General features: G+C 47.2%; 1 protein-coding gene across 1 annotated transcript in view; it reads left to right on the forward strand.

Moving 5' to 3' along the window:
- NARS2 (asparaginyl-tRNA synthetase 2, mitochondrial) overlaps positions 1 to 27,014 on the forward strand; it is a gene marked incomplete at its 5' end in the record, with an annotated part of 44,325 nt that extends 17,311 nt beyond the window's left edge. The window contains 8 exons of the mRNA XM_032207708.1: positions 8,429 to 8,561; positions 13,800 to 13,898; positions 14,320 to 14,357; positions 15,687 to 15,753; positions 16,641 to 16,778; positions 17,392 to 17,489; positions 19,360 to 19,386; positions 26,205 to 27,014. Coding sequence (XP_032063599.1) covers positions 8,429 to 8,561; positions 13,800 to 13,898; positions 14,320 to 14,357; positions 15,687 to 15,753; positions 16,641 to 16,778; positions 17,392 to 17,489; positions 19,360 to 19,386; positions 26,205 to 26,349 — 745 coding nt within the window. The remainder of the gene's footprint in view (positions 1 to 8,428; positions 8,562 to 13,799; positions 13,899 to 14,319; positions 14,358 to 15,686; positions 15,754 to 16,640; positions 16,779 to 17,391; positions 17,490 to 19,359; positions 19,387 to 26,204) is intronic.

Below are 27,014 nucleotides of genomic sequence, written 5' to 3' on the forward strand. Positions count from 1 at the left end.
CCGTCTAAATTTAGATAAGCTGTGTTTACTGGGGGTGTAACCGTTCTGCGAACCTGCTCCTTTCATTTTTATTTGAGCACGGTGAGTTTTTGAGGCCTGGAAGTCAAGTGCTATTGAATCCCTTCAGCCATCAGAAATAGCTCGGGCTCTTCTCGGCGCACAAGCACGTGCGAGGCATCGCAGCGGAGGGGAGGCGTTAGCCACCGAGGTGCTGTGAGACCCTTCAGATCCTGCCACGTTTTTATTTCTGGTGCAAGTTTTTTATTTCTGGTTTATTTCCAGCAAGCTGGGTGCTAGTCTCTGAGTAGGACTCCTTAGGTGAAGAAATAATTGAAGTGCATTGTAGTATAGTAATGAAATGTTCTGGTGATGCATTCAAAGCAGTAAAAAGCAGGAGTCCTTTTCCCAAAAGCTGAAATATTCCGGTCTTCCCGATAAACAAAGCAGTTAAAACACTAAAGAATTTGTGTGCTTTGGGTTTAATCCAATGAAATCGACCCTTTCTCTCACTTCTTTAGCCAAACTGAATTTTTCATACCCAGAAAAGGAGCTGTTCTTCCACAGTTCCCTTTGGGGAAGCTCTGCCTTGCTGCAGCCCTACAGCTTTCAGGAACATCTGGTCCCTGGGAGCCTGAGGGAGGAGCCCGAGGTAGGAATGTTTGGGAGCCCTGACTTGCTGTGGGAGGTGAGGGTGTGGGGACAGACCCTGCCAGAAGCCATTAAAAACCAGGAGTGGTGTGAGGGGAGAGAGAAATTTTTCCGTGGCACTTTTAGGACGTGGTGCTCCGTACCCGGTGTCCAGAGCTCTGGGCTCCGTTTCTGCTGACAAGCAAAGCAACGAGCTATTAGGCCTTACAAATTTTGAACCGTTTTCTCCGAGAATAAATGAGAAAAGGGGAGTTCCTGCGTTGACTGTCTGCTGTGCTTGATCTTGAAGGCAAGGTCAGAGAAGTTTGTCTCATCTCTCGGCGTGCCACGAGTGGCCCACTTGGCACAATTTCTCCTCTCGTCCGCGCTGACGGCATCCAGGTCGACCGCTCGGCGTCTGAACGAGCCAGCTGCTGTAAATCTGCGGGCTGCTGGAGGTCTCCAGAAAAGTCTTTTATTCAGTACCACAGCTCTCAGCTTCGGGCTTTTGAATCTTCAATGAGTCAGTGAGCGCTCTGTGGGGCAGAGGTTTGTAGGGCTGCGTGTGTGTGTCCCAATAACCAGTTTGAAATGTCACGGGCTCGCTGCGAAGCCGCTGGTCCTCGTGGTATTTTCTTGACCTGTGATCCTGCTGTAGGGATAAAGGCTCCTTTGGGGCCCCGGAGCAGCCTGGAGGGGCTGTGACAGCTGATGATTCAGAGGCACCAAAACCAATCGCTGCCAAGAAGTACAGCTCACTGGGCCTATTTACTCATTTATTTCTCCTTTCACCCGCCTGACCTTCCCACAGGACCTACCTGCTCCTCTCCTTTCAGCCCGTCTTCCTTCAGCTGACATTTTGCACTGATTTTCCTGGCCCTTCATCCCAGGCACTGCTTGTTCTGCCTGATGCAGCGTGAATTTAGCAGAAACCGCTTCCTAAAAGCTTTGGGGACTCTCCTCTCCCTCCCTAAATCTCACAATAAGTTTTCTCCTTCCTCATCCTCCCTAGCTCTGTTTCTACTCCCGTCAGTCCCTCGGTAGGTTTCTCATCTCTTCTTCATCTTATTCTTTTCAAATTCCCTTTAAATGGGCAAAAGGCTCAGGGGGAACCTAATAGCAGCCTGCGAGGAGGTTATCGGGGAGACAGTCCCAAGCTCTTTGCGGTGGTGAATGACAGGACAAGAGAATGGGCATAAAATGAAGCAAGAAAACTTCCGAGTGGTTATAGAGGGGAAAAAAAACTTGTTAAGAGGTCATTCAAGCACTGAAAGATGTTAATGTCTAGCTATCAAACTTGGTTTGGTTGAAAAATAATGCTCCTTCCTTCTCCTTAAGCACATCTCCGTGGTTTCTAAGCCATCGTGGATTTCGCTGCTGTCCTGCCTTTTCCAGATATCCTCTGCAGTCCTGCAGCTGGCTTTTCTGCTTGCAGAGAGGCTCAGGAAAATCCCAGTCCTCCAAAGCCCTTCTGGCTGTGGCTGCCTGGGTTTGCAGAGAGCTGAAAGCAGTGAGTTTCCTGTTGGTTTCAGAAGGGACTAAAATCACACAGATTTCTTTGCGAAAATGCCAGCGTTTCGTTGATTTTTTCAAAGCACAGAAGACAGGGAGCTGTCGTTTGGGGCTGCTGTTCCAGCAAACGCTGTCGGGCTGCAAAAAGACACATCCGAGGCCTTCCGTGAGAGGCTTTTCTTTCAGCAGCCTGCCAAATGCAGCCTTAAAATTTGATCCCAATGCTAACGATGGAAAAGATTGCATTGTCTTCGAGCAAATATTTGCTCTACACTGTAAGATTTGAAATACTTTCAAATGCAGCTGCAGGAACGATGTCCAGTTGCACGGCGGCCCTGCTGCAAGGAATTCACCAGTGTAAGTCTCATTATTTACGTTGAATCCCCGAAAAAAAATCTGACGTTTCTTGCACAACAGTTGCTCGAGCCTGACTCACAGCACAGCCTCTTTATAATTAGCACACTAACTTCCATTAATTAGACTGCCACTTAATTGGAGCTATAAAAAGCAGCCGTGCCGTGTCTGGCTTTAATCAATTACCGCACGCTTCGGTCCCTGCCTGCTGCAGGGACTGCTAATGAGTTGGTGGTAGTGGCAAGGCAAACGCAGATCTGGAGGTAGGGCAGCGAGCTGGCGGGGGCTTTACAGCCTGCGTGGATGTGCTGTTGGCCCCTTCCCTCTGCCTTTTTGGGAAGGGAAGCAGTTAATTCTCTTGCCAGAAGCACCGTGAACGTGAACCTTTATTTCTCTTCCCTGGATGCGCTCCAGCATCTTGGTATCTTTCTTCCCAAACTGAACCCATATTGAAGTGCAGTCACACAGTGCCAAGCCCAGAGGGACAATCACTTCCCTGTCATGCTGGCCACACCATTTCTGATGTAAGCCCGGATGTTAGCAGCCTTCTTGGCTACCTGGGCACGCGGCTGGCTCGTGTTCAACCAGCTGTTGAGCAGCACCCCCAGCTTCTTTCCTGCTGGGCAGCTTTCCAGCCGCTCTTCCCCAAACCTATATCACCCCATGGGGTTGGTGAACCCCGGGTGCAGCACCTGGCACTTCCCCTTGCTGAATGCCCTTCAAATGGGTGTGGACCATTGACCCAGCCTATCCAGATCCCTCTGCAAAACCTTCCTCCTAAAGCAGATCCACGCTCCTGCCCAACTGGGTGTCATCTCTGAACTCGCTGAGGGTGCACTTGATCCCCTCATCAAGACCACTGATAAAATATTAACCAAAACTGGCCTCAACGCTGCTCTGGGGAACACCACTCGGCCACCTGTGCCACGATATCCACACTCCTGATGGCTTTGCAGACTTGTTCATGGTGAGCAAGGCAAGCAAGAAGCCTGCAGGTGCTCTTATTGCAGCTCAGCTGATCATCAGTTGCTGGTAACACCGTGGCAAACATGATTGCTGGTGAGAAGGTGAGCGTGCCTCGTGCTCAGGCAGCTCCTGCTTTGCTCCAGCCCCATTTGCTCCACAGCTTTCTTTAAAAGAGGCTCACAAATCCAACAAGAGCATGCACCCAATTTCTTCAAAGCCTTGCCATCCCTGCACCGAAGGAGGATATGGATCTGTGTAGGTGCGTGTTGCAGTCAGCTGGAGCTTGTTGCATTCAATACTGCTTTCAATAGCTGGTTTTAGCAAAGTTACTTACTTTATCTGCTTACTGTAGACCTCAGAAATTTTAAATAGCCTCACCTGGACTTGCAAATGGGGCCCAAACCATGGCACTTTGTGGTCATGCACCCACCGATGTAATTTGTCTGCAATCCATATTTGCAGAGGCAGTGTCCATCTGAAAAAAAAAAATGACATTTAATAAAAAAAATCCTCTTGCAAGCTGTTATAATGCAGTTCGTGGGGACCATGTTTTTTTTCCACTCGGAAAGGAAAATGGGTTCAGCACGGTTGCTTTCTTTTTTTTTTTCCCTGTCGGTAATGTATTTTTACGGCTCAGGCTTGGAGTCTGATGATGATGAAGTTTTCAAACAGCCCTTTGCACCCTGGTTTGTGTAAATGCTTAGAACATTTTGTATCACTTCTTGTGGAAGATCTTTTTTAGCTCGGGCCTGGGAGATGGTGATTTGAATAAATGCTGAGCTGCTCTGGTGGCTTTCATCAGCCCAGCTTGACTTAACGTCGCTAATGGGTTGTTTTATTGACTTAAATTAAACATCCTAATATCAAAACCAGGACAAAACAAGCCTCCGCTGAGAAGAAAGCCCTGCAGAGCCTCGTAAAAGGGCGGAGAGCCCGAGCTGATGAGATCTCTGTGCCTGGAGCAGAAGAGGCTGCGTGGCTCTGAGTAACTCTGTTTGCTTTGTGTCTCGCTTTTTCCCCCGCTCTCCCATCTGTAACCTCCCAGGATAACGCCTGGCGGTGCTGTGAGACACAACAAACAGAGCACGGGCTGCTTTGCCAGACAATTGGGGAACGTGGATCACCTTGCTCTTAATTCAAGCCTGCCTGGACCCTGGTCAAGCAGAGGAGGGCGGCCTGGAGAGGAGCCGGGTCCCCTCTTCTCCTTTTCTTGCTGCTGCACACCCTGGACTCTGCCCTTCGGAAGGCACAACGAGGGAAGCTGCTGCATTGCTTCAGTCTGGCTGGCTGGGGTGGAAGTTTGGCACTTCCCAGTCCCTGTCTGGGAACTTAGACAGCTTTTTTTTTTTTTTTTTTTTTTGGTTGTTGTTGTTTTTAATTTATGTATTTATTTTTGGCTGCCTGCAGAAGGAAGTACGGTCCCATCTTGGCGCAGCATGAATCGAAACCTCAGCACTCAGCACCGCTGCCCAGGCCTGAAGCTCACAGACTGCTGTAAGAGCCCGTGTCGGGATGAAGCCCTCCACGTCTGCCCTTCCTCAAGGGGCAGACAGAACTGGCATATTCTGAGGAATCCTTTAAAACCCATCTTTCTGGAGAAAACTCACGGCAGTGCCCTCCCCCTCCCCGCGCTGCCTTTTCAGCAGAAACACGAACAATTTTCGTTGTGCAAAATCCAAACCACCCAGCAACAGTACTGGGATTGTTCCTTTGACGCTGAGGTTAAAAAAAAGGTGTTTCTGTCCAACGCTGAGCTTTCCTTTCAATGTTTTCTGCCCAGCTCAAGGCTGCAAAGCGCTGTCCCCCTTCTTTGAACACCTCGCCGGCATCATAGGAGCCCTGGGCTTCCAGCTCCTCCAAAATCTGGACCCTGGAGGCATCGGATGGGCTTGTTTGAAAGGCTCTCTGCGTGCAGGTGGTTTCGTGTGTCAGGCCAGAAGATGTTTCGGGCTAGAAATTTCAGCATCCCTGAGCAATCCCACGTGTGCTCAGGTCAGGGGCTGCAGCCAGCTGGCGTCTCCTGGCAGCGGAGCAAAGTCAGCCGCTCGTTTTGGTGGAGCAGAGAGGCCTTCCACCTCCAAAACAAGTCCGCAGACCCTGGTGAGGACAAGGGCGCCCTACAGACAGAAAGCTGAATGCCCCGGGGCGGTTTGGTGCTCAGCCCTGAGTCACAACCTCCTCTTGTCCCCGGCTGTGTCACCGGCGTGACCTTGGCCGCACAGGAATCACCTCTCCTTGATGAATTACTCACTTGGAGTCGCGTCCCCTCGCTTCAGCAGCACCAATCGGTCTTTATTACCCCGGCAGCAGCGTGGAGCCCTGGCTCAGGAGAGGAGCACGGCCCGGGAGCCAGCAGCACAATTAATTACGTCGGGATTGCAGCGTTAAAAAGGGCCGGGAAGGCAGGGACGCTCGGCCCCGCGATCATCGTGTGAGTTTTAATTAAAAGGCTCCTTTTAAGCAGCTTTGGGCACGGATGCTTTGTGCTCCCCTCGTGCTTTCTATCACTGTCTCGATAATGAATTGTCAGCAGGCTGGAAGGAAACGAGCCCTCGGTCTGCGTGCCGCAAAGCTCTCAGAGCAGAAGGAAAACTCTCAGAGCAGAAGGTTGCAATGCAATAAACTTGGGGTGAAAAGGAGGAAATTTCTCCCCCCCTGGATGTTCTTAGGGCCGGGGGATCTCCCAGCACATCCCTTTCGGCTTCCCAGGGGCTCTGCCAGCCTAGGAACTTTTTGGAGACCCAACCAGAAGCTTCAAGTTATTTTTAAATGCTGGAGGAAGACACGCAGAGGGCTGGGAACGTGAAGGATTCATCAGGAGCAGCAGAAAGCACAGGAGTCAAATCAAATGATCCATCAAATCAAAGCAGAGGCAGCCCCAATCCTTGTTTCCTGGTGCATTTATACATGCTCAGCATGATGCAGCAGCGTGTCCGACCCCAGATACGTTTCCTACTAGCAGCTGAAGCACAAATAAAGGTCAGATCTGCGCAGAGTGGATTCGCTTCGTGTCTTGAGCGGCAGGGGACAGTCAGCAGTACGTGAAAGCCTGGCTGAAAAATAATTGTTCGTGCTTGGGGCTGATAATACGGGCTGTGTGTATCTCAGCTGTGCTTCCCCGTTACTCCCAGGCCTCTGCTCAGCACTGAATTCCTGTTGCCAGATGAGAAAGCATTTGTTGTGCTCCTCTGATCGCTTTGCCAGCCTGCTGGCTGCCTGGTTTCCCTGTGCCAGCATCCCAGGGTCGTGGTGAAATCCTCACACCCACTTGGATCCATGTGTTCCCAAAAAGCAGCCTGAGAAATGCACGACTCCTCTCCTCCTCGCAGCTTTGGGGGATGCCTGGAGCTGAGAAAAGCCTGAAATGGGAGCCTGGGGGAGTTCTGCACTCGTCCTCCCCAAATACCCAGCACAGAGAGGCTTCATTCTTGCAGGATAAAATCAGTCCATGGCTGTGAAGGATCTGGCCACAGCCCACAGCTCGGAGCAGTAAGTTCTGATCGAGATCTCCACGTCAGGGAGGAGCTGGAGAGCCTCACATCCAACCCAGCAGTCCTGGGTGCCTCCTTCAGCAGGTGCGAGCTTTGGGAAGTATTTTTGTGTCTGTTCCAACCCGAATTTGTGACAAAACCGATGCCTTTAGGTAAAACCTTTTCACTGAAGAACCCCAAATGGCAATATTTTAGCAGACCTGGGCATGGGTAGCACACTGCAGGCCGATTTTTGTGTCCTCCACAGCAAGCCAAAGGTTTTGACCAGTCCTGCCTTGACCAGTTTTGTCCGAGTGACTCACTGTTGCCTGTTTGTTGTTCGTATTGCTATAGCAGTTGAGCCTCTGAAGCTTCGGATCCAAGACCTTGTTGTGCCAGGTGCTGTAGGAAGATGGAAAAGAAAGAAAAAAAAAGAAAGCACACAAGGCGTTGAGGAAGAAACACGCGTTTCTCCAGAAGAGAAGACAACAGATGGCTCCAGATGGGGGAGCGCAAGGAACTGGTGAGGTAATACTGAGCCGGGCAGGGAGCAACGGGCTCGTTACAGCAATTAGCTAAACGTCGCTGAGGTTTTTGGAGAGGCAAAGGGCAGTTTGGAGGAGGAGGATCAAGCCGGGGCAGAAGTTCGTGGCAACATCCCATCAGGTTGAATATTCCACGGGGAACAGAAAAGGAAAAAGATCCTTCACGGAGGATGTTTGCTGCAAAATGTTGGTACCAGAGGTGCTGAGCAAGACGCAAGGAAGACGTCTTCAGTTAAAGTAAAAAGACACGAGAAAGAGCTTGATAATAGGAAACACATCGGTCACTTCAGCACCAGGTGCTATCCCATAAGCATTTTCTGCATTAGGGGCTCCCTAATTAGGGGATCCCTTTTAGCTGAACCGTTTTCAGCTGTGGAAGGAGCCCGGTTCCTTGTCCATTTCTGGAATAACCTTTGGTCTTGCCACTAGAGGGGGACTGCAAGCCGTGCACCATCTTTCCAGCCTGCTGGACTTCACCTACACCCTCTGGGTGCCGGCAGGACCAGCAGTGGGACACTGCACTGCTGGGCTTTGGGGTGTCGCAGCACCTGCAAACGTCAGACCTTGCAGCCAGATAAATGTGGGGGGATAAGAAATGAGGGGAGCCTGGCTGGTGTGGTGATCTGGTTCTGCGGCGTGTTGTTTTTCTTCTTGTGCAGCCACAGAAAGCATCCTGGGTGTAAATGGTGCTCTGTGAAAGCTGCAAAGGGTTTGTGCAACCTCGGTGAACTGTGGAAGGATGTGAAAGCTGTGGAGGGATGTGAATAACCCCTCTTCCCACCCCACTGGAGGAATGTAGCAGCACCATACACAGCAGTGCCATTAACCAGGTCAAAGACATGATGGAAACCTGAGAGCTTCGAGATCCTGGGAGAAAAGTGAGCTCGTGGATGGGATTTTCAATATAATGCTTGTGCTCCAGGCCTGACCTACCTCATTCTTGTCTCCTTGCAGGGCCTTTACCCACGTGTTCACCTTTGGGCCAACGTTTCGAGCCGAAAACTCGCAGAGTCGCCGGCACCTGGCAGAGTTCTACATGGTGGAGGCTGAGCTGTCCTTCACCGAGAGCCTCCAGGACATCATGCAGGTGGGCACCCCCAAATATTTGTGCAGAACCAGCGTCAGAATTCCCTCCTCCTCCCTTAGCTGTGCTCGCTGCTCTCAAATGATTTTCCAGGACTGACCGCTAACCACATGATGGATGCTAACACATCTTCCTGCTTTCGGCACGAGCCAGCTTACACCCAGCAGGACTTGGGAGTTAATACCCACACAGGTAGATTAGAACCCTAATTTCTTGGCTTATGAAATATATCAGGTTCTGGAGTATATTCTGGAGAACAAGTCCTACGAGGAGCGGCTGAGGGAGCTGGGCTTGTTCAGCCTGGAGAAGAGGAGGCTCAGGGGCGACCTTATCGCTCTCTATGGGTACCTCAAGGGAGGCTGTAGCGAGGTGGGGGTTGGCCTGTTCTCCCACGTGCCTGGTGACAGGACGAGGGGGAATGGGCTTAAGTTGAGCCAGGGGAGTTTTAGGTTAGATGTTAGGAAGAACTTCTTCACTGAAAGGGTTGTGAGGCATTGGAACAGGCTGCCCAGGGAAGTGGTGGAGTCACCATCCCTGGAAGTCTTCAAAAGACGTTTAGATGTAGAGCTTAGGGATATGGTTTAGTGGAGGGCTGTTAGCGTTAGGTCAGAGGTTGGACTCGATGATCTTGAGGTCTCTTCCAACCTAGAAATTCTGTGATTCTGTGATTCATTTTTCCCTTCTTTCTCGTGCCCCGAAGTCTCTGACAAGAATCCTTTCTTGTTACAGAAATCCTCCTAGCAGCAATGGTTTTGCATCCCCCTTAGCAAGTCCACATTGCAAAACGCTTACTTTTGTGATGTTCTCTCTTGCAGAAGTGAAGTTCCTGTTTTGTTTATTTTTAAATCGTTGGGCAATCTCTTTTGGAAAAATAACAAAAGAATAAAAATACACACCAAAAAAAACTGACAGCTGCTCTAAAGCCTCAGTTAAGTTTCTTTTTCCCCACATAACTGACGTAAAGGCAGTGTTCTCTCCCCTATCTGCCCACTGGGCAGCTTGTGGTGTTCTTTGTTTGATGCCAAACACCCAGCTGAAAGCCTCGGGGGCTATTGGCTACGGTTAGCATATGAACTTTGTCCTCAGATAAAGAGCTGGATTGTTGCAAAATTATTTTTTAAATTGGTGTTCAAGACATGGAATGAATACCTCCAACGCAAGTGAGCGTGCTGGGAGTGCTCAGCTTCTTCAGGGACATCTTGCAAGTATTTGTTTTTGCACCGTTAAAGGGTACAGAAGAGCCTTGCTACAAAGAAATGCGTGTTTACTGTTCTCTAGTGAGGTGCTTCTTTAGCCAAAGCTCCAAAAGAAAAGCAGCTTTCTTTACAAAATAAAAGGAAGAGCAAGATTCAAGAGCAAAGGTCTGTTTCTCCCCGGTGTAACTGCACGGAGTAATGCTCAGTTATTCCTAAATTAGCAGCCCAGTTCTTAGGAAGTCCTGCGTGTCTCGATCACGCAGCGTAAGTTTCTGCTTTGTGCCAAACCATGTCTTAGTGCTCCCAAGAAGCCGAGACTCTCGCAAGGCAGGCAGGTTTCACAATCCTTGCTGCGGAAAGTCCCACGGCGCTCCGTGCGCTCGGTGCCACACTCACCCTGATGCTATTACTGCTTCAGCCTACAGGGAGTGTGCGAGTGGTTCTCAGGCCTTTGTGGCCTCTTTCCAAAGGAGTCTAGGCTAGAATTTCCTCCAAGATGAGCAAGAAAGAGTTAGGAGAAGGTCAGGTTAGAAGACATCTGTCTTATATGGAAGTGTCTGGTCTCAGCAGAGTGCTAGAAGTCCAAGATCTCCATTCCTACCTGTCCTGTGAGATGCCTGCTCCCACCCTTTCCCCCTCTCTCCAGTGCTGTGTTAAGCAGTCATGTCTGTAGGTCGTCGTCTTCTATTTTTCTTTTTGGCTGTCGTGACAGTGAAGAGGATTTTAAAGGGTCCCACTTCACTCATGACACTAACGGGGCCTCAGAGAGGTAACGTGGTGCCATCATTATTGAATTTCATTAAACATGCATACAAAACCATGTTAAAAGAACATTATTTAGGCTGCAAAGTTGGAAAATACCCAAAATAAGTTTTTTTCTGAGAGCAGTTGTTGCCTAGTGTCAGTCTTCCTTAATAAAGTCAAATCTTGGCAACACGAACTGCATAAAATGGAGAACAAAATTTAACCCACAGCATTTGAGCTCTAGTCTGAGCTAGTCTCTAATACTTCTCCTTTACAATCTTCTTTGGAGAACTAATAGGATTATCAGGGTACCATAGGAGACAGGAAGATGTGAAGAGGAATATCCCTTGCAAGCATATTTCTCCTGCGGTCCTGGTAAATGCTTCCTTTGCTGTAGAAGTGGTGTGCTCTGCTCTTCTGCAGCCGCTCGCTCGCTGTCCCCTGGTGGCCTGGGAGAGAGAATGGGAAAGATAAAAGTGGGTTGAGACAAAGACAGCTTGGTAGGTACAGCAAAAGCCACACAGGCAAGCAAACCAAAGCCAGGAATTTATTGACTGCTTCCCAGCAGCAGGCAGGTGTGAGCCAGAATCTGGTGTGAGCCTGCCCTGTGTTTTTTCTGAAAGTATGCCTGGGTGATGTTTATACGGACAGGTGATGATTGGAACCCCTCTCGTTGTGCACAGCACCTTCGGTTGCTGCTGCTGACGTCTGCCACTGGTTTGGTGATGATTTCCTGTTTCACCCCTGGTCACAACGTGATTTGGGAAGAGATTAAGTCGCAGTATCAAACGCTCCGAGTCAAAATTAACTGAAAATCAGAGAGGCAATCATTAAGTTTCGCAGCAACATCAGGGAAGGCCAGAACCGATGCTGCAGAACTTCTTTGGAAGGTGAGAATCACCAGATAAAAGGAGGGAGACGTAGGGGAGAAGGGAAGATGTTGACCTCTGTCCTCCTCACCTGCCTTTCCAGCAGCACAATTCCTGTATTTTCATTACGAAGCAAGCAAACTTTTGGACACCAAGAGTCCCACCTCCAAGACAAGCTACCAGCTGTGGTTTTGGTGGTGTTTTAAAGTCCCCTACCAAACGTGCTTCTTCCAGAATTCATTCACACCCAGCCACTTGGGCCATCTCTGCAGCTCACGTGCTCAGCAAGCCAGCACCTGTGGTTCTCCACTCGCTTCTCATCCAGCCTGCTTTCCAGTCCTTCATTACATTAATCTGCTTAAAGCCAGAACTCCTGAGCCGGAGAGCTTTTTTCTCCCTTTATTTTTCGCCCTGCTGTTCGTGCCTGGTACACATTTGGCATAAGTAAGAGTTAAGAGCAGTGAGGAGGCCGACGCATGACCCACGTGTCTGTCTTTTCTTTTTTTTCTTTTTTTTTTTTTTTTTTTTGCCAGGATTAAACCTCAGTCTCAAACCTGGAAGTGTTTCTCAGATTGTTTTTCCCATACCACCCACATCTTTTTTCCACAAGAGGAAGCTGCTTGTGTTGAAGGCTGTGGGAACCTAATTGTTACTTTATCGCACAGCGAGGGGAAAAAAAAAAAAAAAAGTGCTAATTAAACAACATGCTTTTCTAAAACCAGATGATACTTTCATTTTCTAGAAAGAGGAAGCTTAATGTAAAATCCCTCCGTCTCTGCCTCGGCGAAACCAGATGAATTGCCAGGTTTTCTAATTTCATTTGCATAAGCCTTTTTCTAGCTACTTTGAAGAAGGTTCAAAGCTGCCTGTTTGCTTGTTTGCCACTCAGCAGCAGGAATGCTAGCTTTTCATTTCCTCTGTGCTTGAGTAGCAGTAGGAGGAAAATGTTCATCTGCTGGGCCTCATTTGGATCTTGCCTTTCTAAACAGAGGGCCCAGATTGATGCAGGAGTCTCAAGGCTGAGTTTGGCTCCAAAGGGATGAAGACAGGGCCTGACTTACCAGCTGGTGGGATGCAGAGACTGTTCATCAGCACAGAGCAGCAGTTCAGGCCAGGTGATGAAGAAGGAACAGTCTTCTAGACATGAGAGTTTGAAGAAAATGCCTGGAATCTCAGTGTAGTCACGTCAGGAGCCCAGCTTCTTCTTTCTTCTGTGTTTTGTTCCTCTTGCCCTGTAAGGTCTGGTTCCTTACTTGCTTCTTCCTCAGATCTGCAGACCAGAAGTCAGGTTCATCTTCGTGCAGTTAGTCTCCCCTGGGCAGTATCCAGGGACCTCTGTTCACCTAGAGATCACCGGTGGGTACGTTGCTTCTCTCAGCTCTTCGGTTAATGAACCAAGTTGTTAATCTCACAGAAAATGCACTAGGACTTTCAGAGGTGCTTTTTGTTGTGAAAAACCTGGTCTCATCCTAGGCTAAGGTGAAACGCAGTCCAGCTGCTTTGCTCTGTTGCTTACAAAGGAGATGAGAATAAGGAGAGTGATTTTGCAGAAGAGTTGGGAGCATCAGTACTCCACAGCTACCGACTCCCTGCTTTATGCAGGTGTGTGGGACTACGAGGAGATACAGGAACTCTTACCCGCCAGCATGCCAGCAAGTGTTTGGGGTAGCCTGCTTTGCTTAAACAAACACAGAAATGACTCTTCCAACAGGCTGATCAAAATGCATTGGAGTACGTTGTGGGGCTTTTTTTGGTTTGGTTTGGTTTGGTTTCTGTTTGTTTCTGTTTGGAATCCAAAAGGCATTTGCTTAGTTTAATTCTTCATAGGTGAAGCCCGTTTTAACAGCTAAGTGCATCCAAACTGGATGTGAGTGTCATTCAGCTGATCCACGTTAGTTTAGGAAAATTAAAGCAGGTCCTTTTTTAGCTTCTCAAACGTCCCCGCATTGATGGGTAGGTTTTAGCTCTCTGCTCATCTCTGTGCGTGTTCTCTTTGCTTTGCTCTTACTGTGCAGAGTCTCTCTAGACAGAATCTGTTGGACAGGCTGGCTCTACTCAGCACACGTTTATTCCCCTCTCCTCATGATTCATCAGAGCCCAGTCACCACAAATGGTTGTAATGAGTTTATTTGTGGCTGCTCCTCGAATGTTTCAGGTGTGCTTTTTACACTGGAGATACTCGACTGAAGATACCGAGGCCATCAGCAGACGCTGAGACCCTAAACCCGTAGCAGAAAAGCAGGTTCTCATCCTCTTCAGCTGGTGAGCAAGCCTGCTAATTAGCAGCATTAGCAAGCTGGTGCTCTTTTTATGCAGTCTGACCATGCAAAAGCTCCTTTAGTACCCTTTGGCTGATGTGCACCACGTTTTATTTATAGTCTGGGACATCTAAGCAGCGTTAATTTTTCGTGCCCTTCTGTTTTCTCTATTAGGTTATGGAAGATCTTTTCAAGACGGCAACAAGCACCGTGTTCTCCAGATGTCCTCGTGACGTGGAGCTTTTTCATAAATACGTAGCTCCTGCCCAGAAGGTAATAAATGGGACAGGAAAGAGCTGCGACCCTTCTATGCATTTTTGGGAGCTCTTGGAAATAGGGGGGCTTAATTTATTTTTTGTTTAATTGTTCTCCTGTGTTAATGAACTGTGAAGAGCCAGGAGTTGGTCTGAGCTTAAGTTATTTTTCAGGCCAATGCAGAGAGGATGCACAACTTGCTATAGCATCTGTGGCAAAGCTGTAGTTGTGTCATCACCTACTGGCCTCCAAATCCTCAGCTCCAAAAGTAGCTTCCCTTTTAGCACTGCATGGCTTGGAGTGGATTTTGACCCTTATCTAGAGCACAACGCAGACCCACAAATCAAAACTTAGTGAGGGGTGACTTCTCTCTGCTTCTTCTGTGCCCCTGAACCCTTAGGAGTTGCTTTACTCTTTTGTTTTTCTTGTTTTGACCAAGGGCAGGTTGGAACAAATGCTGAAGAACAAATTCGTCACGTAAGTACTTCGATTTCAAAATGATCTGGAAGAGGGCTTTTGGGGAAAGGGTTCCTATTTTCTCTATCTTCTTTTTCTGCCCCAACTCGGTGCCTGCTGGGTTAACATAAGGTCTCCTCAAGAGCACGAACCGAAATTCCTTCTGTTCTGTTTGGCAGTCCTCCTGTCACCTCTGCATGAGACCAGCGTCTGGGTCTGCCGTCCTTTCGCTTTTGCTTGCCTAGACAAGATCCTCTTTCTGCCAGGGTGTCCTCCTTTCACATGCACCTGACGAGTGGTTTGCTCCCAGTGGTTTGCTCCTTGGTTTCAGCTTTGGTGCTCTGCCCTCCTTCACATTTTCTCTCCAGCATATCCTCTTTTCTGCAAATATTTTTGATGTTTAAAAAGGCCAGCTGATTTTTTATTCCCAATCACTTGTGCAACTCCTTTTTCTGTTTTGCTCTATGCTAAAGAACGGAAGAATTTTGATTTCCTTCCGTGCCCCCCTAAAATACCTCCTCCAGAGGTATTCCTGATGTATTTCCTCCAGAAGCCTTCCATGGACGTAAAGAGCTCGTGCCCTTCAGGGAATTTGTTTTATAATTGCATTTGGCTAACGATACAGAGGGATGAAATTACCACGAGCAAGTTGCTCTTTCTGTGCGCAGCATTTGCTTGCTATGTGGAAAACTGGTCAGCAAAAGCACCTTCCATCGAGTCTTGATTTCCAGTTACCAAACCTGCAGCATCTCTGACTGCACTTTTTCTGTTTGCTTTGCCACGGTGCTGTTCTCCTGTACTGGTGGAAATCAGTGGAGAAACCGCTTTCAAAGCTGTCAGAGGAGCAGAGAAACGTTGCTGCAAATAAACCTCATGGTATTTGCAAAATAAAAAGGTTGGAGGTACGAGTTCTTCGCGCTCTGGGCTGTTATTTTTGCCTCCTAACACCGTGCTGAACGATGGAGCTGCGTTGTTGGAACTGTGCCAGTGAGGACAGGTTTCTTTAATAAATTAAAAAAAAAAAATCAAATTTGTATGAAGAGGTTCTGTGCAAAACTCCCTTCCGACTGAAATGCAGCATTGCAATAACGCAGAAGTGGCTTGAGAGCTTAGCACTTCCTGCATGTAGCCGAAGCACAGGAAAGCACGGGGCGCTTGCCATATAAAATGTAAGCTTTTGGTTTCCATCCAAAGCATTATTGGGAAGTCTGACATCACAGCACAAGTTGGCATGGCCGGGGGGAAATGCCTCCTTCATTTTCCAGTGCAAAGCTTGGCCAGAAAACTTTCTTGTTATTCCTTTCACAGTTATCTCTAAATTCTTTTTTTTTTTTTCTTTTTGTCTTGTAGAATTTCCTACAACGAAGCGGTGGAAATTTTGAAGCAAGCTTCTCAAACTTTTGCTTTTAAGCCAGAGGTAGGTGGTTGCCTGGCGGCTTCTCCCTGTGGCTGTTTTTGCACACAGCCTGAAAAACTTTGCAGGTCTCAGGGAAGCCTCCTTTCTCTCTTTCTGTGTCCAAGTAGTGCTGAGTGTGTTGTGGTGTCTGCTGTCATCATTCTTCAGTCATCTTCAAATAAGGGAATGATATTTAGGTAGCACCAAAAGTTTTACAAGTTCTAATAAGCCAAAACCATGTCAAAATATCATGTAACCTACATGGAGGTAAGCGGAACCCTTTGCCTCTCCAAAGGATAATTGTTACCTGGGAAGGAGAATCACCTGATTCCCTTTTCTCATCAAAAGCCCCAGAATTTGTAACATCACTGGAAGAAAGCAGGAGAAGCAAAGGGCATTGCAGATGGCCAGGTTTTCCAGTAGGAAAGAATTGGTTGGTAGGATGCTGGGTTTTCCTAAGTGAGAATTAAAGTAGCTTGTAACAGGACACAGCAAGGAGAGAGTGGTCGTCCTGGCAGAGCTGCTTTCTGTACGCCAAAATACGGCTGGTGTGCTGGGCCGAGTAAAGCAGTTTGGGACAGCTGCCTGTTTCCCTGGAGCGATGTGGAGAGAAGGTTTTGTTTGTTGGGGTTTTTGGGGGGTTGTTTTTTTTTCTGATTTTGTATCAGCTGCAGGGAAGTCTGGCCCTGTTCTGGGAAATTTACCTCTGTTATTTCACTGCTTTGCTCTGCCTTAAAACCTGTGGAATTCTGTTGTCCTAGCAGATTTTCCCCCAGCCCTGTGGGCGCTCAGAGTTACTGCTCGTGGTTTCTTGTGGGTCAAAGCCGCGCTTCTCCTCTGCAGGGATTTTGCCGCGTCTCTTGCCACAGGCAAAGCGTGACGCCAGGTCCCTTTTCTTGTCTTCCCAGTGGGGCTGTGACCTCCAAACAGAACATGAGAAGTACCTGGTGCAGCACTGCGGGGAGGTTCCCGTGTTTGTCATTAACTACCCCTACGACCTCAAACCTTTCTACATGCGGGACAATGAAGACGGACCCCAAAGAACAGTGAGTCCACGGGTCACACTTCTACCTCCTTTTCAGCTGAGCATGTGCCTCAGCCTCTGATAAACAAGGATAGCCTTCTGCTGGGCCTCCACTCAACAAGTCCAAGCTGAGATATGATCCTGTCCGGTCTTTTTTCTGTTGTAGAAGAAATCCACAAAGCAGGAGTACCAGGAGGAAGGTTCAGGAGTTGGGTAGCGTTAGGTTTTTAGAGCTGCATAAACTCTAAGGGAATCAGGCCCTGTGCGTGTTTGCCTCCTCGTGAGCTCCCGTTTGGTTTTTTGCACCACGTACAGATTTTCCTATGTGCACTCCCGTCTCCAGAGTGACCTGATGGCATTCAGTTCACACCACGTGGTGCAAACGCCCTCAGCCTGGAACGTGACTGCCCTCGTTTAGGTTTTCTGGAGGCCTGACAGCTTCTGTCATTGTAGGCTTCCCTCCCAGCCTTCTCCTGCCCAAAAGAGACTTTTTGAGCACGTGAAAATACTCACCTCAGGGTCCTGGACTCGACGGGATAATTAAAGCAGCTTTTTTACAAACAACCATCCGGTGTCTGCTGTGCTTCTGCTGTGGACTGAAGGGCATGACTGACGTTATTTTTGTTTCTTTTAAGGTTGCAGCTGTTGACCTCCTCGTACCAGGAATCGGGGAGTTGTGTGGAGGCAGCTTGAGAGAGGAGCGCCTGCCCTTCCTCCAGTCCCGCCTGCAGAGGTACGTGGGACCTGCAGGTGCCAGGAGGCCCTGCTCTGAAGCATTTTGTCCTCGAACCTTCCCTCCGCAGTTTTGGTGGCTGCGAGCTGACTGTGAAGGTGGAAGTTGTCACCCAGAGCTCGGATATTTTTGTTACTGCGTTGTGCAACTGAGGAACTGCAGCTCTTGGTCAGAAGCTCCGCTAGCCGTGATGCAGCTGGCCTCGGTGGCATCATTTCAAAGAACACTTCTCTTAGCTAACAGCTTGGTGAGAAGCTTCCCTGGAAGAGGCTGGGAGCTGTTCTGAGTCACGCAGGCTCTTTGACAGTCTCTTTCCTTGCTGCTTTGTTCTGGCTCGTGTGACGTGGAGTGATTTTAGGCTAAATTCAGTGTCAGGATATCAGAGCTGCTGTTTAATTAACAATAACTGAGGTTACAGATGGGGTAAATCTCCATGGAAAATCACTCCCTAGATCCTGCCTGAGTTTTCCAGAGAACCTTTCATAACTCACGGGAGTCCGTTTGTGCCAGTCATACACTTGCACAAAGCAATTTTTGAGGGGGATTAATCCCAGAGCAACATCATTTGCATGTTGGGGCAGAATTTATCACTCAAATCAGCTGCGTGCCCACAGAGATGGATCGAGTCAGCGGAGAAAAGCAAAACCCATTTCAGCATAATGAAAACAACAGACAGGGCAATTAAATCACTGGCGTGGTGGTTCTCAGTTTGCAGTGTAGGGTGATATATTCCCTGCAAGGCCTCCCTTTGCTTGTTGTTCCTCTCCCTGTGAACTCTCCAGAAGGAGGCACGCTTCGTCTGAAGCAATGAGCAGTGTTGCCTGCTGCACTTGACATTTTTGACAGTGAGATCCCGAGTCCCCAGCCCTCCAGGTGTGCAGCTGGAGGAGGGATCCTGGTAAAGGTTAAAGCCAGACTTTTTTGTTTGGCAGGGAACACACAGGAAGCATTTCAGGCTACAAATGGTCTATCTACAGTGGCCTTAAAGTACAGCTCTGCACTGAAGATGGAAACACGTGGAAAAATAATCATACTTACTACGTTTTTCTCAGTTTTGAGTGCTCAGGACCTGATGTGCTGAGTCAAAATACTTTGTTAATGCCTTTAAATTCTTGAAATTCCTGCAGACCCACCGTAACTAGAGAGAGAGCTGGATTCTTGCTACAAGTCCTACAGGGACTGCTGCAACGCGCTGAAGATCAGCAAAATGGTCTAATTTTGCTTACAGACATTCTTGTTTGTGTTGAGAGAAGTGGAGAAAAAAAAAAAAACAACATCAACTTTGCTCAGTTTCTGCCAGGACAGGAAAAGAGGGAGGTTGCACTAGTGGCAATTAGGAAAAGCCACGGTTTTATTTAATAGTTTTACCGAAACTATTTTTATTTAATGGCTTTACACGTTATGAAATCCGTGGCATCTTTAGTGGTTTTGTGAACTAAGAAAGGGGAAAATTTGCATCATTCCATAGCCGCACGTGTGAAGAGATTTATACTCATTTACAAGTGAGTTTGGCTGCATGTAAATTCAGTATTTAGGCCTGTTCTCTCCAAAAATTCACAAGTAGAGTTTATTAATTTGCCTCAATTTAAGAATGTGCAGAAGTTTTTGCATGAAGTTGGGCTCGACCCTGTTTGTTTACCAACAAACTTGGCACTTTAAGAAGCATGTTGGGAACCTGTTTGAGACGTCTACCAAGTGCCAGAGCTGACAGCCACCGATCATGCCTTCCCTTACCTTCCTACCTTTCCTTTTTGGACTGAGTTTCATCACGAGAGCCTCCCTTAACCTCATATTGTCTTCCAGTCAAGTGCTGCTCCTGAAGATCTGTTGTGTTCCTTTACTTACAAGGCTTTTTCTTTTTGTTCCACAGATTAGGACTTGCAGATACCTACCAATGGTAAGACAATATCTTGGTCTGTAAGCTATATTTCTTCTTCTGAGGTTCTTAAAACAAGTGTTTCTTTTACATTTGTATTTATTTATTTATTTATTTTTGGCTCTGTTCGTGAGGGGGACATTTCTTGGCCCAGTCCAGTCTAAATGGAACAGGCAGTTCATTTGAACAAATTTAATCTGATGCTACACAGTTTATCTTCCCAATTTGTCCACGGACAGCACAGGTCATTCCTTTCAGGATGGCACGAAGTGAATTAATTTACAGCTCATCAGCGGTATTAAATCATTAAGCTGCGCATAGATTCTGTCCACCAGCACACAAGATAAACAGGATGCAGAACCACAAGCAATTTGTGACCTTTAACAGCTCCATGAATAACTCCTTTTACAATTGACAGGGCAATTGGGTCGAAAAACCTTCCCTAACAAATCCATGGAAGCAATTAAAACTGTCCTGCTAAGGAGGCTGAACAACCTTTGAATTAACAGCGTAGCCTATTAAAATGCCAAGATTTTAGTGCCCCTCCTGACAAGTGTTTCTTGGTACGTACTTGGTCATAGCTCCTGAGAGGATGATACTGCAGAGAATTTTAAATTTAGAAGAGTATCCATATACTCCTCAGTATTTGGAGTGCTCGTTAGGGAGAATGCCTTGAGAAGAGCAGTAGTAGGAGATTCTTCCACTCTCCTCCTCCCACAGTATGAAATCACTTCAGAAGTGCTCAGTGCCTGTCAGTCCTTTACATCATCCATTTGCAAATAGGGTGAATGAACTGTCTTCCTTTATTATTTGCATTCATGGGTCAGAATGCACTGTATCAACTCATCAAACCCAGAGCATAGGGTGAAGGTTTCTGTCTGGAATGTCTCTGAGCCCGTAGCTTCTGTTTGCAGGAAATATTTTTAGGCAGGTACATGTTTTAACTGTCCATGTTCTCAGGTAAAATTGGTGCTAGAGAGCTGTTAACATGTCCAGTGTGCCTGTGTAAGGTGTAGCAGTCAAGCTGAATCCTTTTAGCATGCTCTGCTTCTTAGTTGTCCCCTTGCAGCTTATGTAAAATAGTCAGAACAATCCCAGGATTCTGGGTGGTACACAGGATGGTTGGTTTTTTCCTAACCCTGCCCAGCACCTGATACACTAGAGGAGCATAGTCAGCAACTCCCAACGTATGTAGGTAATTAAATATTGGGTCTGCTGGAGAGGGAAGGGTTGTCCTGACCAAGGATAATCAGTTGTGTGGTTAGGATTTGAGGTACAGCCTGAGAAAGCTTGGTGCTCAGTAGCAGGGAGCCTCTCAGCACTAAGACAGCTCAGCCCTGCCTGATGCCTCCTGCGAAGAGACATTGCCCATCGCCCATTTTCAGATTCATGTCGTGTAGCAGTGACATTTTGGAAACTCCTTCCTTCTGTAATCTCATTTTGGAGATTCTCTGCTCCCTCCACGCCGTTGCGGATGATGCAGCTTCCCAGAGAAGACTGAAACTGATTGAAGAGCCTTGCCGTAGCAGAGCCTAGTGTGCAAGGAAGGCGTAAGAGATCTGTGGTTCCTACTGGCCTCTTGCTCCAGAATCTGCCAGAAAAGAGGTCGGTGGTTTGCCAGCATCTTCTCAGTGAAGGTGGTAGGAGAGACTGAAATTAATTTCCTCCATTTCGGTGATTGAATTCAGTCTCCGAAGCTGGCACACAAACCCTTCTGAGAGCAGCTGAGTCATTCCTTTTGAAGTGCAATATTTGCTAACTCCTGAATGGGCTGTGCAAGATGTGGTCCCTTCTGAAATCCCCCGTCTAATGCCGTATCTCGGTTTCTGCCTGTTTTCTTCTTTGAGTAAGCACGAGGATATTTTGGGACACGCTGCTGCTATTCGTGGCTTCAAGACTTCCTTGCTGGTGGGGGAATCATCGGTCAAAGAGGCATCCGATGATTTGTGGTGCTTCTGCCCCTCCCTGTCTTCTAGAAAGCTTTTCAAAAAAGTAGATAAATGGATATAGCCAAACTCCTCTGAATCTTCCTCAGCTCAGGACATTCTTTCCTGTTGCACAGGTTTCTTTCGGTAAAGAATATGAGCTGGGAAACTATCTGGCTTGGCTTCGCAGTGACTGTTTCTTATTTTCACACTCTTTCCTTTGAACTGTAGATAGAAAAGAGCTCGGTGCTGCAGATGCTGATCTTGGCTAGGCTGAGAGGTCTGTGCAAGTGAGGTGGGAAAGTCAGGTGGTCAGAGTTTGCCCTGGGAACTCACTTGCTGCCTCTGTGCCTCTTCCTGCTGTTCTTTGCCAGTTTAGGCTGTCAGCTCCACAGGGCAAAGCCTGAATTCTCTGTGACCACAGGGTGTTGAGTGCATTGCCTCACAAACAGGGCCTTGCCCTGCCTGCAGACTCCAAGTGCCAACTTAGCACGAGCAATAACAAAACTTTACTTCTTTGTAATGAACATGTCCCCATACCAGCACGAGCAGCATTCCAGGTGGTCTTTCTGCATGTAAGCACCAATTTCCTTGGACATAGCACCAGGGCAGATGTTACCTGCTGTCTTAGGATGGATATTACTGTGCCATCTTGGCCTTAGATGGTGAATATTGAGCTTCAGTCTTCTTGGCCTTTCTTATTTACAATTGTCTTTGATGCTTGAATGATCTCGGAGGTCTTTTCCAACCCTACTGATTCTGTGACTCTAATGTCAGAGCATTCTGTCAGGTGGCAAGGTAGAAAGGAGAGGGCTTAAGAAACAGCAGCACTGGTGAGCTGCTTCGGATCAATGGGCAGTCACAGCATTCATGTCCTCCCTGAACCTCCTTCCGAGCCCAGTGAAAGCAGGTAGAACCATTGATCTCTTTTGAAGAAGCCTGACCCTCTTGTTGCTGCTCTGATTAGAACATGGAAGCGCTGGGAGATTGCTGGAAGATTCCCAAAAAGTTGTAGCAGAGCAGAAGTTGTACGAAACCAAAGACAGCATTTTTCCCAGCATCATGGTTACTTTGCATGCTCAGTACCTGAAACATTTAACCAAATGGTCCTGCAAATGCCATCTCATGTCACTAGCAGTTTTTCATTACCCATATATTTTCCTTATTTTTTTCTTCCAGTAGGATATTTCGCTTCGTGGACTGCAGTGTCTTTGTTCTTTCGGCTGTACTTTTTCTTCTAACTGGCTGCGGAGGCTTCAGTATAACAAGAGAGTTACATAAAAGATGAAGGTGGTGTTTGTTTTGAAAGGAGACCGAAAAGAATACATTCTGCTTTACAAATGGTCCCTAGGAGAGTGCTGTTCTTCATAGGGCCTTGCTGTGCAGCGCAGGATTTCACGATGATGCTGAAAGGATATAGGTTTTTAAAGGGATGAAAGGGAATGCTTTTCTAGGGAATGCTTTGCTAACTTGCCACATAACAAGCTGGTGGAATTCGCTGCCAGGGGATGTTGTTGCAGCACATATTTTAGTAAATTTCAAATCTCAGAAGAGCAACCAGCCCTCCAGGTCCTGAACATGAACTCAGGGGCTAGCTGCGGTCACATAAACTTATTTCCCCCTTAGAATAATGTTGCACGGCCCCCCAGTTGCCCGTGAGGGGCTCATCCCTCCTCATAAGTATGAGGCACTGGGAGAAACAGCTAGATTAGTTCATGGCTGTTTTTGCTGTTTTTGAGGTGAGAAACATCCAGTGTCTGGAGATTATTGAATGAAGGAAACCTCAGGGAACATTTCCCAGCCTAAAGGGATTTTTCTTTTCATCTGCAGGCAGTTACTTTTTTCTTTCATCTGGGAAGAATGGAAAATTTCTCAATTCCTTTGCTTCGTCTAAGCACAGTCATCAGGAAGGATTCACAGGCTTGATCCTCAGCACGTTTAATTCAATGGACTTTTTCTATTAACTTTAATGGGTTTTGTTTCGGTCCTTTTGCCAAAATGGCTTCTCAGAGTGCTTTGAGATCCACAGATGAAAGCCCTGGATAAGCAAGGGTAGAATTTATTATTATTGTTCATCTGGAAGCAGCTGAGTTACTTCATCTCTTTGTGATGACTTCGTAAACTCTCTTGCCAGCAGAAGGGAAGAAAAGGTGCTAGGCGTAGCCTCAGCTGTCTTTGCACGGGCTGAGATACTCTCACTGATGTCACCAGCAGTGTTTGTGCTGTTATTTAAATTGCTGCTTGCTGCTGGAGTTGTCACCAGCTGCTTAGCCAGTTCAGCTCAGAACTGCTGAGCTGGGACAGGTTGCTGTGCCACGGGCAGCGCTCAAATCCCTCGCGTTTAGGAGGCCGTTCATATTTTACAAGTCACCACCCTCAGCATCAGATTCACCCATCGCCTTCCTTGCAAACCCTTGAAAAGTCGCAGAGCAGAGCTCCCCGGAGGCAGATCCTGGTTTATAAGTGGAAACCCAAATTCTTACGAATGCAGCCTGCGTGAAGCAGGTTAAGTTGAAGATGACCGTGTGCAGACAAAAAACTTGTGGGCCCCCGGGACCAGGCAACAAATATCCCTCTCTTGAGCCTGCTGTTCAGCTTGCAGTGCAGGCATAACCGTTGTGGGTCAGTGCTAGGAAGAGGTAGGAAGTTCTGCTTTTGGTTTTACTGCTTAGGCAGCAGAGTGGAGGAGGCAGAGCCCCATGGAAAAAATAAAAATAAAAAAAAATAATATACGGCTTCCCAAATTTTAACTACTGTTAATGAACTGCAAGAAAAATTAACATTTTCAGCTCTAAAAGTCTTACCACCAAACTCAGTCTGCCAGGGCAGTGTCTTGCAGGCTTAGCCATTCGTTGGAGAATGTCTTTGTGTTTTGCAAGGGGAGGTGATCAGTGGCATTGCTTTGGCTTCACGCTGTTAAAATGTGGGCTGCAAACCAACAAAACCCTGAAAGGCAAGCACTTAAATATAAATATGTATCTACATATGTATCAAAATACAAGCAAAATATATAATTCATACGTTTTTATGGGTACTTAAGTATTTATTAAGTGTACTTAGGTGTTACTACATTTATTAATGTATTATATAAATGTAATAAATACATTTTTTTTATTTATATTGTCAGTTAACCCTGGTAGGCAGCTAAGCCACTTCTTCGGTCCCCCTAAGTGGGATGGGGAAGAGGATCAGAAAGGTAAAAGTGTGAAAACCAGTGAGCTGGGTCAGCTGTCCTGGCTGAGTCCCCTCCCAACTCCTTGTGCTGCCTCCCCCCAGCCTCCTCTCGGGTGGGAGAACCAGAAAGAGACCTTGGTGCTGCGTAAGCACTGCTCTGCAATAATTAAAAATAATTAAATAGTTAAAATAATTAACACATCAAGGTGTTATCAACACTGTTTTCATCACAAATCCAGAGTGTAGAACCGTAGGAGCTACTATGAAGAAAATTATTCCAGCCAAACCCAGTGCTATCTATTTTATTAAATATATTTAATATATAATTTAATACATAATATTGTAATATATTGTAATTCCATTGTATATAATTATATAGTGTAAGCATATGTAATTCAAGATGCATATTTATATATTATATTAGTATATAATTATATGCATATACATATTTAAGAATACTTGGTTATATATTTACATTTACATTTACTTGCATTTTTAAACTGGGATGATAAAATATTCATTCAAGATTAGAAGCACGTAATGCACGTGCAGCCACTCAATCCCCTACTAGGGCATTCATATAAAGAATAAAAACTTCGTGGCCCCAGCAGGCTCAGAAGTGGCCCCATAAAAGAAGACACCCACCGAGATGTTGTTCACTCCTGTGAAAATAAAACTGTGGGTGACATTTTATAGCTGCACGCATAGTCCTTGGGTATCACAGCAGGTGAAATCCAGCAGGGCAATGGGGAGCTCTAAAGAAGAAGTTTCTTAACCCATATATCGTGGGTGCCCCATCCCTGGGGGTATTCAGGACCAGGTTGGATGGGGTCCTGGGCAACCTGATCTAGCGGGAGGTGGCCCTGCCCACGGCAGGGGGTTGGAACTGGATGGGCTTTAAGGTCCCTTCCAACCCGAGCCATTCTCTGACTTTTGGAATATCTGCTTCCAAACCAGGGAGCTGAGTTTTCTGTTGATGACAGGTACTGTTCTGGAAAATGAAATGTCTTGTTCCAGGTCTCATTGTTGGAGAAGATACGGCCAAGATTTTTTGCTGACTTGCTGGGGGAATAAATGAATCAGCCTGTAAAAGTGATTCGGGGGGGAAATAAAAAAGGCTATCATCATTACCTTAAAAGAAAAGTAAAGGTCTGAGGGAAAATTCAGCAGACAGCAGGACCTGTTTGGGCCAAGAAATAGTCTTCTGAAGAAATTACTGGAAATGATATGATTTAGGCTATTGAAAAGGTGACTCGACAGAAAATGAAAGAATTTATTGCAGGGCAGGTTTCAACACCAGCATGGCACAGGCTAAACAGCTGCGAGCAGGCGCCTCCATCTCTGTTTTGTGTTGTCAGACCTGGGCTCGTGCCTCTATTCGGGATATTTTACCTGTTAAAACTTCCAGAGGTGCTCTCAGCATGAGCTGTGGTGTTAAAGCCGTGCTTTGTACCCAAATGAGTTCTCGTTCCTAAACAAAACAGGCACACTGGCAAGGCGTAGCTCTGCTGGTTTAAATGCTTTTTTTGCACTTGGGGTTTCTGCTAATAAAAGCTCCTCCTGTCAGGGAGCCACACCTCTTCCCACCCCTGGCCTGTCCCGGCTGCGTTGGCAGAAACCCACAGCGGTTAGGGGCGAGGAGAAGTAATTAAGATGGAAAACAAACCCCTAGATAAAAAGCTCGCTGTAATTACCTCAGCGTAAACGCGCTGCAAGTGTAACTGTCTCTTTCCACCGCAGGTACCTAGACCTCCGAAAATTCGGCTCGGTTCCCCACGGAGGCTTCGGGATGGGCTTTGAACGCTACCTGCAGTACATCCTGGGAGTCGACAACATCAAGGACGTGATCCCTTTCCCCAGGTTCCCTCACTCCTGTCTGCTGTAGCTCAGCAGCTGGCTGGAGCGGAGCAAGGCGCTGCTGTCACCACGTGGACGTAACGTGAGCACGGGACAGGGCGTTTTAGTGGGAAACGGAGAGGATTTTTGTATCACGAAGCTCTCTGTGAGCTTAATCCTGGCTTACAGAAAATAATACACGTTCTGGTGAGATTATGGAAGCATAGCTGCGGTTAATGTGAGAGCAGTTCACATCCTTAGTGATTTCGGGAGTGATAATAAATAAATAAACCCCTAACTAAAGGGTTGAGGTTCTCCTAAGACTAGCACGGGTGATGGGAGTACTGAATCAGTATTGTTGGGAGGTAGCGGGGGTTTCATGTGAAATATTAATAAGGAGGTGTGACCTGAGAGGGACGGGGAGCCAGGGCTGCTGTGAGGCTTTAATAGGCTTTAATTAAATGCCTGCACAGTGCTTTGAAGATTGGAGTATTATAAAATTGCAAAGTATTGTCACGGCTGAGACGCGTTTTGCTCTTACGAAATGACAACTGTGCAGCGTGCTTCTCCCCACCCCGAGTTAAAAGCAAATCCTCTTTACCTCAGGAAAAAAATCAGGCAGACCTAGCAAGGCAAAACGTCGTCCTGGAACTGCGGGAGCGCATCAGGTGGCTGACGGTTGATTTTGTGAATAAAGATGTTCACTGGGTTGTT

The sequence above is a fragment of the Aythya fuligula genome, chromosome 1 (assembly GCF_009819795.1).
Source record: "Aythya fuligula isolate bAytFul2 chromosome 1, bAytFul2.pri, whole genome shotgun sequence".
In the NCBI taxonomy this organism is placed as follows: Eukaryota; Metazoa; Chordata; class Aves; order Anseriformes; family Anatidae; genus Aythya; species Aythya fuligula.